We start from the raw sequence: 16,159 nt of genomic DNA, 5'->3' as shown, positions 1-16,159 counted from the left end.
AAAAACCTCCAACCATGAAGAAGATGAGTTTTAAAAGATGAATTAAATAGTGGATGGAATGTTGGAGTCTAATAAAAGCTTTTAAAAAAAAAAACCTTAGATGCTCTAAGATAGCTTAGTAAACTAAATAAAAGGATGTTTATGTAATAATCAAATATAAAATGAGTTTCATACAATAATAAATGATTCTTCCAAGCATTAGACCTAAAAACATGAAGAGCAATAATCAAATATAAAATGAGTTTCATACAATAATAACTGATTCTTCCAAGCATTAGACCTAAAAACATGAAGAGCAGCTTGCGAAAGAATTAAGAGCAGTGCATAATCTACTTACGAATAGCAGTTTATTACGTCAACACCTCCAATTTTGCACGAATAATGTCCAACTCACAAATGAAACTGTTTAACATTGACTTGTACAAACATGAAAGATAATGTGCAGCCAACAATGTAGCACGGTAAATTCTAAGATGGTAGTATTGCCAAATTAACTCATCCATACTGCTAATGTACTTGAACGTGCTCAGCTTTCTTTGGGTAAAAAAGCGACCCTAACAAAACAGCAATCCCAGTTATTGCAATGGTAAACAGCAGTCGCTTCTTGGAAAATTCATTGGGGCATCTTGGAGCACCGCGATCTTGTTCAGCTTCCCTTGCATTCCTAAACAGATAACACTAGACCATCAGAGCAAAGCTATGATGGTTTTTGTTTTTTGTTTTCTTAAAGTTGGCCAAAACTATCTGAGTTACTATCTATGTAAACTACAAATAAATGCATAAATCCAGTCTCCTAAATATAGGTTCAGTAAATTAATATTAAACCATTAAGGGCTAAAGTTGACACTGTTATGACCCATCTTGTTGTTCAAACTTCAAAAACCAAAACAGATGCTTCATTTCTTTCCAAACCAGCTTTGTGAATGTAAAATGTTATTGGACTTTCATTTCCCATTGAACATTGCCATGAGTTGCAATAATAAGATCTGCACACTTTCTAAGAGGTTGGTGAAAGAACTATTAGAGTAGAGAATGTTTTACCGGGAAGTTTCTGCAACATTATCTGTTATTCCATTGCATCTGCTCTCGTGGACATCCCTTTCTCGGAGTCTAATGTACCTGCTACAGAGTTCGCATAGTTCTGTACGGTTCCCACATACTTCCTGAAACATTGATGACGAATTAAATTTGTTTAAAACTGGATGCAATAGTGCAGTCAGTAGTAACTATTTTACCTGATGCTCAAACAAATCGATTGCAGGCAAAGGAAACTCGCAGTATTCACATGTAACGATCCTTTGTGGGCAATTTTCGCCTTTGTGAACAGCTAACACTTCACGTTCCATTGTCTCACTGCACAAAGAGCAGGACACCTGCAACAATATAAAAATCAGAACTGAAAACATGACAGGTTAAAAAGGATCGAATGGGCAATTTTTTTTTTCCATCAATAAAGCATTTAGAATCAAAACATTTACAAACCTAACCCCATACTACCTACTGCCTTACTTTATCCATTAAGTTCCATTAAAGGGGTAGCTATCCACATTCCAGAGCTGGGAAAGGCCTAGGGTCCAATAAGTTGCTATTCATAATCCCTCCACAAGATTAAATGAGCTGAATGGTTTGTATTAACTAGTAACTAGAGTGGCAGGTAAGATGGCTGCAGCTGCATGGTCACTTGAGGACCCATAATAACATCATGAACCACAACCAAGACACTAACTGACAGTATGAGTAAACAGGTCAAGTTTCCATACAAGGACATGCCAACTACAGATCCTCATAGATTGATGTAATAAATGAATGTTTTGACATCAATAATTGTTTAAGTAACTGGAATAAGGCAATTCACAATATGGGAACACAGGCAAACACCAGAAGAATTACTCATAAATGCACAACAAATAAATTAAGACAAGAAAATACAATGCTCTCTCCTAATTAAGGGGCTAAATATTCTTTATTGCCCCCCCAATAATTGAGAATCCATTATTACCTAAAGGCTAAGCATGCTGCATGCAAAGCAGGAAATGGGTTTCACTTACTGGAGCATGAGTGCTTAAGAAATGGTGTTCTGCATGTATCTTAGGAACCATGTCGCCACAAATTTTACATTTTTCTAGATTCCGCGAGCAGTGAGCAAAATGCAAATCAAGATTTGAAGAAGGAATTGCTCTGTCACTGGAAATTTATCGTTGTTAGTTTCAAGGGAAACAAGAATAAACAAGATGAAAACATGATGCAACCAAAAGTGCAGCAAACAGTAGCATAAAACAATGAATAAGCTATTGCTGAGTAGCCAACAGAAATACATTGTAAAAATCTAGTCTACTAATAGCAAGAACATGCTAAGCCAACTCCATACTTCTACTCTCCTCCTCTCTCCCAATACACAATATTTGAAATGAACTTCTGGCTTAAAAAATTAAAGAAATATCCAGTAAAGAGGACATAATTAACTCATTACAGAGTATTCAAATAACTAATTCACTATTAATGGGCACACATTATTAACTTATCACACAGAGATAATAAGAGGAGTAAACGCAAAGATACAGCTTTCCAGCATTCAGTTGGAAGTGCTTTCCATTAAGCCTTAAATGCACTTTTTTTCATGCCAAACCATAGTTTTGAATAAACTTAATCAACCTGATGCAGACTAAGTCTCAACTCAATCTAGTTGAGGTTGACTTTATAACTTCTATGTCTCCATTCAGCTCTGTTTAACTGCACCTAAGTTTGCTAACTTAGCCACTTCCAATCCCGAGTAAAGGAGGGCTGTGGTATGTTTACAGTGGATATAATTCTGCATCCATGTAAGCATTTACTTCTGCCACTTCGACAGAAGTTTGGCATCTCAAATCATCTATTCATCTTGCAGAAACATTGTATTACACATATGGTTTACAGTCTTAACCTATATGCCAACCAAACCCAAAAAGTAATATGAAAGCCAAGCAACAAACATAAAGCATCGTGGCAAGTTTTCTGCAGCACTAGGTTGAAATCTCTACCCTAAAAAGTAGAAGAGAACTAGAAAATAAGAGGTCAGTACATGAGGCTTAGTAAAGATAGTAAGATACATTTAAAACAAAAAAAAATAGCAAAGAGAAACTCACTATTGTCACACACAATTCACTATGGCAGTGCAGTTTCATGTGGTGTATGTGTATGCATGCATTTATAAGAGGATATGCATAGATAAACAAATTAGAGAAGAAAATCACGAAAACTATAACTCCTAAAATACTAACTTGATCTTCATCAGGCTCACCGAAAAAACATACGCACAGCAACAAAAACAAAAACCAGTCAAATTTCAGTACAAATACCAATAATTTAAAAGGCAAAGAACTAACCAGTGACTACAGATGCTCGAGGCTTGATCAGGAGCTGCAGCCATTATTAGCCTTAACAACAAATTCTCAACAATAAAATGAAACAAAACCTGCAATCTGTAATAACGATAAAAATCATCAGTAAAGCGGTGCAGGAAATTCAAGAGGTTGGTGAGCGGATTGAGAGCAGAGATTAGGTTAACCAATTGCGACTATTCTGATTCAAAAAGTAAGGTTAACAATTACGATTCAATTAATACTCCGTGGAAATTTGTTCATCGGAAGAATAGAAAATGACCTAGAACTGTAGAATTGCTTGCTTTGTTTCGAATCGATCTACCGATCGGAGGGCTAATTGATGGAATGTGAGGGAGAAATAGAGAATTATCAGGCTCTGGGATGGAGAGTACGAACAGATAACAGAGTCCACAACACAATGAAGACCGACCGGGAGGTAGTTTGATTTATTATGCGGGTCGAAAGATTGATTGGGAAGTGATGAAGTCACGAATCATCAGGCACGTCACACGTGGATCTTTTTGCGCGTATAATATACTCGTTTTTTTTTTAAATTTTAAATAGTATTACTAACCCAGTTACAGTTACAATGCGATGAGCGGGACTGTGCGACAAGTAGAAGACGATAGCTTTAGGGATCCCTCGGGTCCCTTTCTTTCACCAAAAAAAAATAAATGTTCATAACTACTTTTTTCGGCCTACTGAATATCACTTCCACGGAAAATCAAACCCATGACCTCATTTCCTTCTAAAAAAAAATAGAAAACTATAAAATTGGATTTTTAGATAACTGGAGAGCTTTTAAAAAATATTTTATAAATGGATAACAGAAACATCTACCATCTATTACTATGATTATATTCATTATCATATTCTTTTACTTATTACAATTTTTTTTTCCTTTTCTTTTTCTTTTTTTTCTTTCTTTTCTACTTGCATTTACTTATATAAACATAACTTATTTGCTTACGTTTAAAGTTTCATATTACTCAATTATCAAAATTAAAACTTCAACTTTACACCAAGTTTCAAATTTTTATTGAACTCAATAGATTATTGGTTTGGATATTTTTAATTATGTTATATCGTAATACAAATTTGGTCCATATATCAGATATATACTTCAAAGTTATATTATATATATATATACACGCACACATGTCATTCAAATAAATATATTTATTCCATTTAAATCAAACATTTTGAAATTTTTTTAAATATAAGGTCTAGAAATTACTTGAAATTAAACTTTTGTTAATTGAATAAAAAATTAATTTGAAAAAATAAGTATAGGTAAACAAGTTTTCTAAACAAAAGTAGGGAATGAAAACTGAAAAATTAAAAAACAGAAAACAGTGTCGTAAAATAAATGGGCCGTGAAAGTTTTATTAACTTTAAGATTGATTTAGAAAACTAATTTTATTTATTGTTGTCAAAACTTAAAAATGAGTCCACTTTGTATCCAGCAAAAGTGTCTTCCATTGCAGGGTTAATAGTAATAATACTCCAAGAAAGTATATTATATCTCTATGGTGCAACCATACTTTCATTTACTATTTCATCAATAACACATATTATGTCACAGTGTAACATGAAGAATTTTGGTGAATCTTGAATGTTAAATAGCAAATACGGAGTAGTAACTAAAAGACGGGGCAACCATCAACGGCAATACCCTTAGCAGTAGGACACGTTGCAAGATCGCAATGCTCCGGGTCATTGGTGCCCCACCACGATACACTCTTGTTTTCCAACCCTACAGTGAAGTACAACAACACCGCCATGAAAGCAACCCCGGCATCCAACGCCGCCGAGAGAATATAGTTATACCTCTGCCACCATTTCTTCCGGTACCTGAAAACGAAGAAGTTGAAGATCGTCCCCACCAGAATCCACGAGGTATAGTTCAAGGCAGTCGCCGGCGGCATGGACGCGGTGGCGCCGAGCAGCACTGGGAGGTTGATGAGCGGAATCCAGGATTGTGAAGGGAATTTCTTGTGCAATAGCCATACGATTATTGGCCCTAAAATTCCTCCAAGGAAGAACCAATTGAGAGCTCTGTAGTTGCCTTCGTTGCCGAAGATTCTTTTGGGACCTACGAGGCCCCAAATCACGGATGCATCGAAGAAGACGCGATCGCTAGGGCATGTCCACGGGCTGTTTGATAATTTGTCTTGGTGGCAGATGTTGTCCACGGAGTGCAGAAGCCACCAGGCAACGCCCATATTCACTGTTCCTGCAATCATGGTTCCAATGAACTGAAACCATGCAGGTAATTAAACATATCTCGATAAATATAACATGTGATATGATCTGATACCAATTGTTAGGACTATCCTGAAATCTAGAAGGACCACCGCCCAATAATCTTGATGATGGACTTGGCCCTTCAGATTTCCATCCAACAATACTCATATCATGGTGCTAGATTTAGTCTTTCAGTCCACCACTTAAAATTCTCGTGTTGGTGGCCCTTCATACTTCGAGCTAACAATTACTTAATCATAGTGCTAGACTTGCCTGTTCATGCATCCGCCCAACAACCCTTAATCACAGTGTTGGACTTGCTTTTTAGGCCACGGGCTAACAACTTTCTAGTCATGGTGTTGGATTTTGCCTTTCAAACCTCCGCCCAACACTAATTAGTTACTTATCAAGATTTTGGAGAATTGAAGTTGTATTGATTCTGCAGGGTAGATGCACGTACCTGAACCAAAAACATGGATCTTGGAGGGATTTTCATGTAATGGCCAAGCTTGAAATCACTGAGAAACGCAATTGCTTGAGTCATGCTCATGTAGCCATACGTCTTGAAGCAAACATTAGCTATTGGTTTTCCAGGATAGATTACACCCATAATGTACTCTGTGATTATATTCAATCCTGGCGTCTATCAAGAGAACAACATATTAAGATGAATTCTTGTTCTAGTTTTTCAAAGTAAGAAAAATTTTAAGGTGTCAATTGATCGCTGATATCTTTTTGCACCATGCACATTGTGTATGTTCTGGGTTACGTTGTAACAGGTTTTGTGGAAATTCGAATCAATGTAACCAAAAAGCATACATGTTTACACTCGATGCATATAAAAAGGTAAAGGTATTAATAAGCAATCATTGTCGGATAAGTTAGAGTTTGAAATATATACCTGGTTTGTGGTGGCAGTGATGATACTTATGGGAAGGGTAAACATGAAAGCCAGGGCAGCTGCAAATATGAGTCCCCAATAAGGCATTTGGACCTCATCCTTTAGGAAGATGCATAATGCAAGTGAGACAACAATGGTCACCACAAGGAGGAGATAAAACCACCATGAAGGAATGTCTTTGTAGTTTTTCATCAATTTTGTATGAATATCCATCTTTCCCTTTGAAGAAGCTTGATAACGGTCATATATTTCTCTGCACAAGGAAAACTTGTTAGCATAAAGGTACACTTGAGTTTTTTTTTTTTTTTTTTTTGAATCATGAGGCTCGGGAAACCAACGATCATTATTCTATTGACTATGGTCCACGCATTTGTGTGAATCATAAATAAAAAGTACATTTTTAACCAAATAGTATGACCAAGAAAATCATAGGTCGCTCCCATTAGGAGTTAAACTTGTAACCTTATGACTATCAAAGTCAATAGTATAACCAACATTGGTTAGGGTTGTTCCCTAACTTGACACTTTTAGTTCTTTTAGCTAGAATTGTAACCAAATATCAACTAAAAAGTTAGCCAGTATTTAAATCAAATATCATCTAAAAAGTTGCGAGAAAACAATTAATTTAGGTGAAGTTTGATGGAAACTCCTCTGAAGGATTGAAAGTGGTAAGAAAATTATTAACGAAGAATAGTGGAAAAAATTGATAAATCAAAACTATAATTGAAATGACACAAAAGTCGAATCTTATAGATTTTTAATCACTTTTAGATGGCCAGAAAACCCTAGATTTAGGACAAAAAGTTGGTAAACAATCCTTACCTTCCATAAAACAAGGCAACATGAGTGATGGTGGAAGCAATGGTGGCGAATCCAAAACCATAGCTTAGAGTAAAAAATGTACTCAAAGAAATCCTCCCTTGCTTCCCATACTGATCTATATCCAGCTCAAATTCCTTATTCACAATGGCCGATATATCATATCCCTGACCCTGTGCAATGAACAAATCCGAAGAATATATGGGAAAATTTTTGGCACTGTACACATTAAGCCCCCAGTAAGATATAGGTATCACTACATACATTAGCACCACATATCCCACAAAAACGTTGGCGATTGCGAAGAACGGACAGACGAGAGGGCTGAACAAGAAGGAGGCGATTGTGGACCAATCCAACGTTAGAGCTCCGAGGCCCAGCCCGTTCAGGCCCGAACCCAGCTGGTGGGCCGTCACGGAATTCGGAAATACCCAGCATACCCATGAAATGCTTGACAGAGTTTGGAAGATGTATCCTGGGAAGAAATACCAGCAGAAACTGCAGCATAATGCGATCACAAAGAATTTTGCCCGGGACATGCGGCGGCGCTGGTTGCCGGCGCCGCCGTTTACTTCCTCGCCGCCGCCGCCTTCTTCTTCTTCCTTTTCGTGGAGTGTCCTGCATGTGAAATAAATAATGTGATCGCACACCTATACAACTCATTTTTTTTGAATAAAAAAAAAAGAACTAAAATAATATTAAATAAAATAAAACAAAAAATTGGAAAAGGCTAAGAAACAGACCGGAATAAAGAGATTTGTACGAGGGTGCTGGGCCACCACATATGAGCCGGTTCAACAACATATTTTCTGAGAAGTCCGGCCCAACCGTATCCAAGAACCTGACACATTTTGTCAATATACACGTTAGCATCGCTAAGGTTGATCATATATGAAAATCTTACACATACACAAATAATTATTCCATGAACCATGGTACACATATTTGTGTGAATCATAAATAAAAAATAAATTTTTAATATACTAAAAATACATATATACAAATAATGGTCTTTTAATATATTAACAATGTATATTATATTGCATTTATGATCGGGGAATTTGATTATATGATCTTCTATTAAGAAAAGCCACCATCATCTAAGCACAAAGTATTTTGACTTAGTTAGACACTTAAACTTGAAAAGAACGAGAAGATGACTCTTGCAGTTTCTTTCGAAATGGAAGAAGACGGTGGACGAGGTGCCGGCGTCACCATATATATATTAACTATCTTCTTCCATACTAGAAGAAGACTCTTGCACTAGTCTTCTTCCAGTCTAGTATTTTACGTTAAGTTCACCGTGGACGAGGTGCCGGCGTTAAGGGAACTTGTGAGTTTTATTTATGTTACATGGCGACAATGAAACATTGAATGCATTTACGTTGTCTTCAAAACATTAAAAAAATTAAAAAAAAAAACGTTTTGAAGAGAAAAAAATTAGTACCTGGGTGGTGATAATGAGAATCCAACCAGCAAAGAATGAGATTTTTCTCCGGTAAAAAGCGATGATGATATTGACGATTCCGACGGCATAAGCCGAGCCGTTTCCGAACGCGAAGCCGGCGTTAGCAAAGATGGTGATCAGCACGTGCTCCTTCATGTTAAACGGGCCCGGGTTCAGCGAGAACTGTCGGGACCCGAACCCGGGGACCCGAAACTTGGCGGCGGGCAGCGCCGCCGCCATGAACCGTCCGATGGGGAGTGTGGCCATCTGGACGGTGATAGATGTGATGATCAACGGCTCTCTCCGGTAAGAGAAAAACTGGTTGAGAAATGAGAGCAGCACACAGGAGACCAAGCCCAGGACCCACATTCGAAATGTCCATACCGGCAGGGTCGGGTCGTCGGTGTTGGGCACCGTCAATCGAACTTCCTCTATAGGCGAGATCTCGTCGTCTTTTACATCTTCTCCGGCGAGTTTCAGGGCCGGAGCCTCTATCTCCACCGTACCCATTTTGAAGAAGAAATTACAAAGAGAGTGATCAAGTTAACTATGGATAGGAGGGTGTATTTATGGACCCAAATATAATTAATGTATTCTATTATAGTAATTATAAAACTCTGACTACTTGTCTAGAAGGTTTATAACTATTTTCGCAATCTCCCAATTAGCAGAGTTAATTATTTTGTGTAGACCACAAGGTCATTGACAATTAGGACTTTTTTTAAAAATGATGAATCAAAGTATATCACGTCAGTAAGAGTGTGTATATTATTCTTTAGTATCATAATTAATGATACTATTACCATACTAATATAACTAAATGGGGAAAGAATATAACTAAATATGATATAATAGTATTGAATTCAAAAAAAAAAAAGATATATTTTTGACAAATAGTTATATAAGGATTAATTATTAATTATTGTTGCGTTTATATGAGGAAGATTCCACTACCTTTAGAAATATATAAGTAATTCCAATTCGATTAATAAAATCGAAAACAATAATTAATATTAACTATATATGCATTGAATTAATTTGGTATTATCTATTATATATGGAGTACTATGATTTTTATCATATTAACAATAGTATCGAATATAACTAAATGGGTCAAAAATATAACTAAATATGATATATTTGTGATATTATGATTAATTATTGTTATTATAATTGCGTTTATATAAGGAAGATTCCACTACCTTTAGAAATATAAGTAATTCCAATTCTATTATAACTATATATGCATCGAATTTTTTTTGGTATTATCTATGATATGGAGTACTAATATTTTTATCATATTAATAATTAATAATAGTATCGAATATAACTAATTGGGGCAAAAATATAACTAAATATATATATTTTTGATATTATGATTAATTATTGTTATTATAATTGCGTTTATATGAGGAACATTCCACTAACCTTAGAAATAAAAGTAATTTCAATCCGATTAATTTAATCGAAAAGTATAATTAATGTTAACTATATATGCATTGAATTAATTTGGTATTATTTATGATATGGAATACTACTATTTTTATCATACTAATAATAGTATTGAATATATAACTAAATGGGCAAATGTATACTCCCTCCGTCCCATTGTATATTTGTATGTGTCTGATTCAGTTAACGAGACTTGACTGAATTTATTTTTAATTCAAATTTTCATAATATTAAGTTTAATATTAATATACAAAATTTATATATTTAGAAACTACACTAAAAGTACTATTAAACACAAAAAATTAAATTTAAAAATAAATAAAATAATAATAAAGAAAATAAACAAAGAAGAAAAAGTTGGTTTGACCACTGAATATTAAGTATGACAGATAAAATGAGACAGAGCGGGTAATTAAATATGATATATTTATGATATTATGATAAACTATTGTTATAATTATGTTTATTAGGTTTATATGGGGAGGATTCCACTAACACTAGAAATAACGGGCCGTTTGGTTGGAGGAAAAGAATTATGTGAGAAAAGAATTGTAATTTCATGCGAAAAAAATAATGCGGGAATAAATTGGGAGTTAAAATTCCAGCGTTTGGTTTGCAGGAATACAATTACTGGAAATTTAAATTCCAATGTTTGGTATACATGAGAATTGAGAGAGAATAATTAGTATAAATTTCATGAAGTAAACCGGCCCTAAGATTTTTATTAACTTTGAATTTCATTCGAAAACTAATTTTACTTATTTTTGTCGAAATTTCAAAATGAGTCCAATTTTTATCCAGCAAAAGTGTCTTTCATTGTAGGGTTAGTACTCCAAGAACGTATATTATATCTCTATGATGCAACCACACTTTCATTTACTATTTCATCAATAACACACGTTATGTAACATGAAGAATTTTGGTGAATCTTGAATGTTAAATAGCAAATACGGAGTAGTAACTAAAAGACGGGGCAGCCATCAACGGCGATACCCTTAGCAGTAGGACACGTTGCAAGATCGCAATGCTCCGGGTCATTGGTGCCCCACCACGATACATTCTTGTTTCCCAACCCTACAGTGAAGTGGAGCAACACCGCCATGAAAGCAACCCCGGCATCCAACGCCGCCGAAAGAATATAGTTATACCTCTGCCACCATTTCTTCCGGTACCTAAAAACGAAGAAGTTGAAGATCGTCCCCACCAGAATCCACGAGTTATAATTCAAGGCAGTCGCCGGCGGCATGTACGCGGTGGCGCCGAGCAGCACCGGGAGGTTGATGAGCGGAATCCAGGATTGTGAAGGGAATTTCTTGTGCAAGAGCCATACTATTACTGGCCCTAGAATTCCTCCAAGGAAGAACCAATTGAGAGCTCTGTAGTTGCCTTCGTTGCCGAAGATTCTTTTGGGACCTACGAGGCCCCAAATCACAGATGCGTCGAAGAAGACGTGATCGTTGGGGCATGTCCATGGGCTGTTTGATAATTTGTCTTGGTGGCAGATATTTTCCACGGAGTGTAGAAGCCACCAGGCAACGCCGAGATTCACTGTTCCTGCAATCATGGTTCCAATAAACTGAAACCATGCAAGTAAAACTAGGATTATAGGCGTACATATCTCAACAAATATAACATGTGGTTTGATCTGATACCAATTGTTAGGACTACTCTGAAAGCTAGGGTGGTCTTCAGAGCCACCGTCCAATAATCTCGGTGCTGGACTTGGCCCTTCAGACTTTCATCCAACAATTCTCACATCATGGTGCTGGATTTAATCTTTCAGTCTTCCGCTTAACATTCTCGTGTTGGACTTGGCCCTTCATACCTCAGGCTAACTATTTCTTTTAGTCGTAATGCTAAACTTGGCTCTTCATGTATCCGCCCAACAACCTTTAATCACAGTGTTGGACTTGTTATTTAGGCCACCGCCTAACAACTTTATAGTCATGGTGTTGGATTTTGCCTTTCAGGCTCCCGCCCGAGACTAAGTACTATATCAAGATTTTGGAGAATTGAAGTTGTATTGAATCTGCAGGGTAGATGCACGTACCTGAACCAAAAACATGGATCTTGGAGGGATTTTCATGTAATGGCCAAGCTTGAAATCACTGAGAAACGCAATTGCTTGAGTCATGCTCATGTAGCCATAGGTCTTGAAGCAAACATTAGCTATTGGTTTTCCAGGATAGATTACACCCATAATGTACTCTGTGATTATATTCAATCCTGGAGTCTATCAAGGGAACAACATATTAGAATGAATTCTTGTTCTAGTTTTTCAAAAGTAAGAAATATTTTAAGGTGTCAATTGATCACTAATGTCTTTTTGCACCATGCATATAAAAAGGTAAAGGTATTAATAAGCAATCATTGTCGGATAAGTTAGAGTTTGAAATATATACCTGGTTTGTGGTGGCAGTGATGATACTTATGGGAAGGGTAAACATGAAAGCAAGGGCAGCTGCAAATATGAGTCCCCAATAAGGCATTTGAACCTGATCCTTTAGGAAGATGCATAAGGCAAGTGAGACAACAATGGTCACCACAAGGAGGATATAAAACCACCATGAAGGAATGTCTTTGTAGTTTTTCATCAATTTTGTATGAATATCCATCTTTCCCTTTGAAGAAGCTCGATAACGGTCATATATTTCTCTGTACAAAGAACCACAAAGAGGTAAACCAAATTAAGTTGTCTATAACTGACTAGCTCAAACTATGAAGATCAATAGGCCGCTCCCGTTGGGATCGGAGTCGAACTTGTGACTTATGGCTATCAAGTCAACAATATGACTGGCGTTGGTTGGGGTTGCCCCTACTTTGACACTTTTAGCTCTTTTAGCCCGTATTTTAACCAAATATCATCTAAAATGTTAGCCAGTACTTTAATCAAATATCATCTATAAAGTTGCGAGAAAACAATCCATACCTTCCATAAAACAAGGCAACATGAGTGATGGTGGAAGCAATGGTGGCAAACCCAAAACCATAGGTTAGAGTAAAAAATGTACTCAAATGAATCCTCCCTTGCTTCACATACTGATCTATGTCCAGCTCAAATTCCTTATTCACAATGGTCGATATATCATATTCCTGACCCTGTGCAGTGAACAAATCCGAAGAATATATGGGAAAATTTTTGGCACTATAGACATTGAGCCCCCAGTAAGATATAGGTATCACTACATACATTATCATCACATATCCCACAAAAACGTTGGCGATTGCGAAGAACGGACAGATGAGAGGGCTGAATAAGAAGGAGGCGACTGTGGACCAGTCCAACGTTAGAGCTCCGAGGCCCAGCCCGTTCAGGCCCGAACCCAACTGGTGGGCAGTAACGGAATTCGGAAATACCCAGCATACCCAGGAAATGCTTGATAGAGTTTGGAAGATGTATCCTGGGAATAAATACCAGCAGAAACTGCAGCATAATGCGATCACGAAGAATTTTGCCCGGGTCATGCGGCGGCGCTTGTTGCCGGCGCCACCGCCCGCTTCCTCGCCGCCTCCATCTTCTACTTCCTTTTCGTGGAGTGTCCTGCATGTGAAATAAGGGGGTGTTTGGTTGGATGTAATTTGAGTGTAGTTGAATTACAATTTCGTGGATGTCAAAATTACGCTGTTTGGTTAGAGGGAACTGCAATTCCACCGAATTGCAATTCCCTTCAAATATTGAATTGCAATTCATGAGGTACCCTCATGAATTTCAATTCGTGTTTAAGAGGGGGCAAAATTGTTAGTGTAAAGACAATTTTGTCCCTCATGAATTGCATATGTTATTTATTTATTTATTTATTATTATTATTACATAAAGGCATTTCAGTCATTGTGTCACTTATTCCCTTTCAATTCTCTATAATCATATTCATGCATACCAAACAGTGTAATTTGAATTCATACTTTATTTTCTTCTTTTTTTTTTTTCACCGAATTATAATTCATTTCTCCTTTAATTCCTTCATTCCAACCAAACGCCCGGTAAATAATGTGATTGCACAACTATACAACTAAGGTAACCACATAACTAGCTTGTTGAGGTGAGTAGCCATATACTCTCATTCCTTAAGAGACGATCATTATTACATTGGCCATGGTCCACAAAGCTGTGTGGACCATAAATAAAAAGTACATTTTTTTTGAATATACTAAAAGTGCATTATTTTATATAGGAATATCAAATAATATTAATTTACTCTACAAAAGAATAACCAATTGCATGCAATTCTATTTCATAGCATAAAAAGTAACCCAAACAAAAGAATATACACATTCCATGAAATGTTGTTCTAATTTTTATTTATTTATTTATTTTTGTTTATTTCACGAACCAAATGTTAATTTAAAATTTATAAAATGCGTTTACTCCTTTCAAGCTTTATATTTCTAGTATAAAGAGATTTTAGACATCGTAAATTCAGTTTGGCTTACATTTAATTTAATTAAGAGACAAACATGATATTAACTTATTTTAGTACAAACATTTTTTTTTTGTTTTTTTGAAAAAGAAAAAGAAAAAGAAAAAGAAAAAGAACTGTAATAATATTAAATAAAATAAAATAAAAAATTGGGAAAAAGCCAAAGAAACAGACCGGAATAAAGAGATTTGTACGAGGGTGCTGGGCCACCACATATGAGCCGGTTCAACAACATATTTTCTGAGAAGTCCGGCCCAACCGTAACCCAGAACCTGAGACATTTTGTCAATATACACGTTAGCATTGCTAAGGTTGATCATACAAAAGAATTATATTGCATGCAATCTTAAATTTTACTTCATCATTTTTACTCCTCTATAATGTAACAAACAAGGATATTATATTTTCATCACGTCTGTCTTAAAAAAGTATTTATATCAAAAACTTGTGTAATAAAGTAGAAGTTGATAGTAAGAAGTAGGAGTAAATGTAGTATTTTTTTATATGAAAACCCTTTATACACACCGTGGTTGTAATTAATTAGCCTTCTCAATTGCAAAAAACTTCAATTAGAAACTTAAACTTGAAAATAATTAGAAGAAGATTCTTGCAGTTTTTTTTGAAATGGAAGAAGACAATAGAGCTGTCATGACTGTGTTTGTGTATATATATATATATATATATATATATATATATGTTCCAGTCTAGTATTTTTCGTTAAGTTCACCGTGGACGAGGTGCCGGCGTTAAGGGAGTTTTATGTCACATGGCGACAATGAAACATTGAATGCATTTACGTTGTCTTCGAAGCTTTAAAAAATATAATTAAAAAAAAAAATCGTTTTGAAGAATAGAAAAAAAAAAATAAAATAGTACCTGGGTGGTAATAATGAGAATCCAACCAGCAAAGAATGAGATTTTCCTCCGGTAAAAAGCGATGATGATATTCACGATTCCGACGGCGTAAGCCGAGCCGTTTCCGAACGCGAAGCCGGCGTTAGCAAAGATGGTGATCAGCACGTGCTCCTTCATGTTAAACGGGCCCGGGTTCAGCGAGAACTCTCGGGACCCGACCCGGAACTTGGCGGCGGGCAGCGCCGCCGCCATGAACCGTCCGATGGGGAGCGTGGCCACCTGGACGGTGATAGATGTGATGATCAACGGCTCTCTCCGGTAAGAGAAAAACTGGTTGAGAAATGAGAGCAGCACGCAGGAGATCACGCCCAGGACCCACATTCGGAATGTCCATACCGGCAGGGTCGGGTCGTCGGTGTTGGGCACCGTCAATCGGACTTCCTCTATAGGCGACACCTCATCGTCTTTTACATCTTCTCCGGCGACTTTCATCGCCGGAGCCTCTATCTCCACCGAACCCATATTGAAGAAGAAATGTAACTCAGAAATATGATTAGTGTAGTCTAAGATATATATATATATATATATATATATATATATATATATATATATATATATATATATATATATATATATATATATATATATATATATATATATA

General features: G+C 36.2%; 3 protein-coding genes across 3 annotated transcripts; all 3 read right to left on the bottom strand.

Moving 5' to 3' along the window:
* Positions 1-226: 226 nt before the first annotated feature.
* On the bottom strand, positions 227-3,801 carry LOC116026751 (TRAF-type zinc finger domain-containing protein 1-like). The gene is made up of 6 exons (XM_031268129.1): positions 3,640-3,801; positions 3,363-3,458; positions 2,049-2,184; positions 1,236-1,373; positions 1,042-1,163; positions 227-664 (listed from the first exon to the last, which is right to left on the bottom strand). Exons 2-6 carry the CDS (start codon positions 3,404-3,406, stop codon positions 508-510), a joined length of 597 nt encoding a protein of 198 aa, XP_031123989.1. The 5' UTR covers positions 3,407-3,458; positions 3,640-3,801; the 3' UTR covers positions 227-507.
* Positions 3,802-4,914: 1,113 nt separating this feature from the next.
* LOC116027939 (oligopeptide transporter 4-like) lies at positions 4,915-9,283 on the bottom strand. The gene is made up of 6 exons (XM_031269731.1): positions 8,774-9,283; positions 8,070-8,167; positions 7,330-7,944; positions 6,508-6,760; positions 6,067-6,249; positions 4,915-5,617 (listed from the first exon to the last, which is right to left on the bottom strand). Exons 1-6 carry the CDS (start codon positions 9,281-9,283, stop codon positions 5,003-5,005), a joined length of 2,274 nt encoding a protein of 757 aa, XP_031125591.1. The 3' UTR covers positions 4,915-5,002.
* Positions 9,284-11,135: 1,852 nt separating this feature from the next.
* On the bottom strand, positions 11,136-16,020 carry LOC116027864 (oligopeptide transporter 4-like). The gene is made up of 6 exons (XM_031269637.1): positions 15,520-16,020; positions 14,818-14,915; positions 13,155-13,766; positions 12,628-12,880; positions 12,276-12,458; positions 11,136-11,801 (listed from the first exon to the last, which is right to left on the bottom strand). Exons 1-6 carry the CDS (start codon positions 16,018-16,020, stop codon positions 11,187-11,189), a joined length of 2,262 nt encoding a protein of 753 aa, XP_031125497.1. The 3' UTR covers positions 11,136-11,186.
* Between the last annotated feature and the right edge of the window lie 139 nt (positions 16,021-16,159).

This window comes from Ipomoea triloba, chromosome 8 (assembly GCF_003576645.1).
Source record: "Ipomoea triloba cultivar NCNSP0323 chromosome 8, ASM357664v1".
In the NCBI taxonomy this organism is placed as follows: domain Eukaryota; kingdom Viridiplantae; phylum Streptophyta; class Magnoliopsida; order Solanales; family Convolvulaceae; genus Ipomoea; species Ipomoea triloba.
This window is presented reverse-complemented; position numbering and strand designations above follow the sequence as displayed.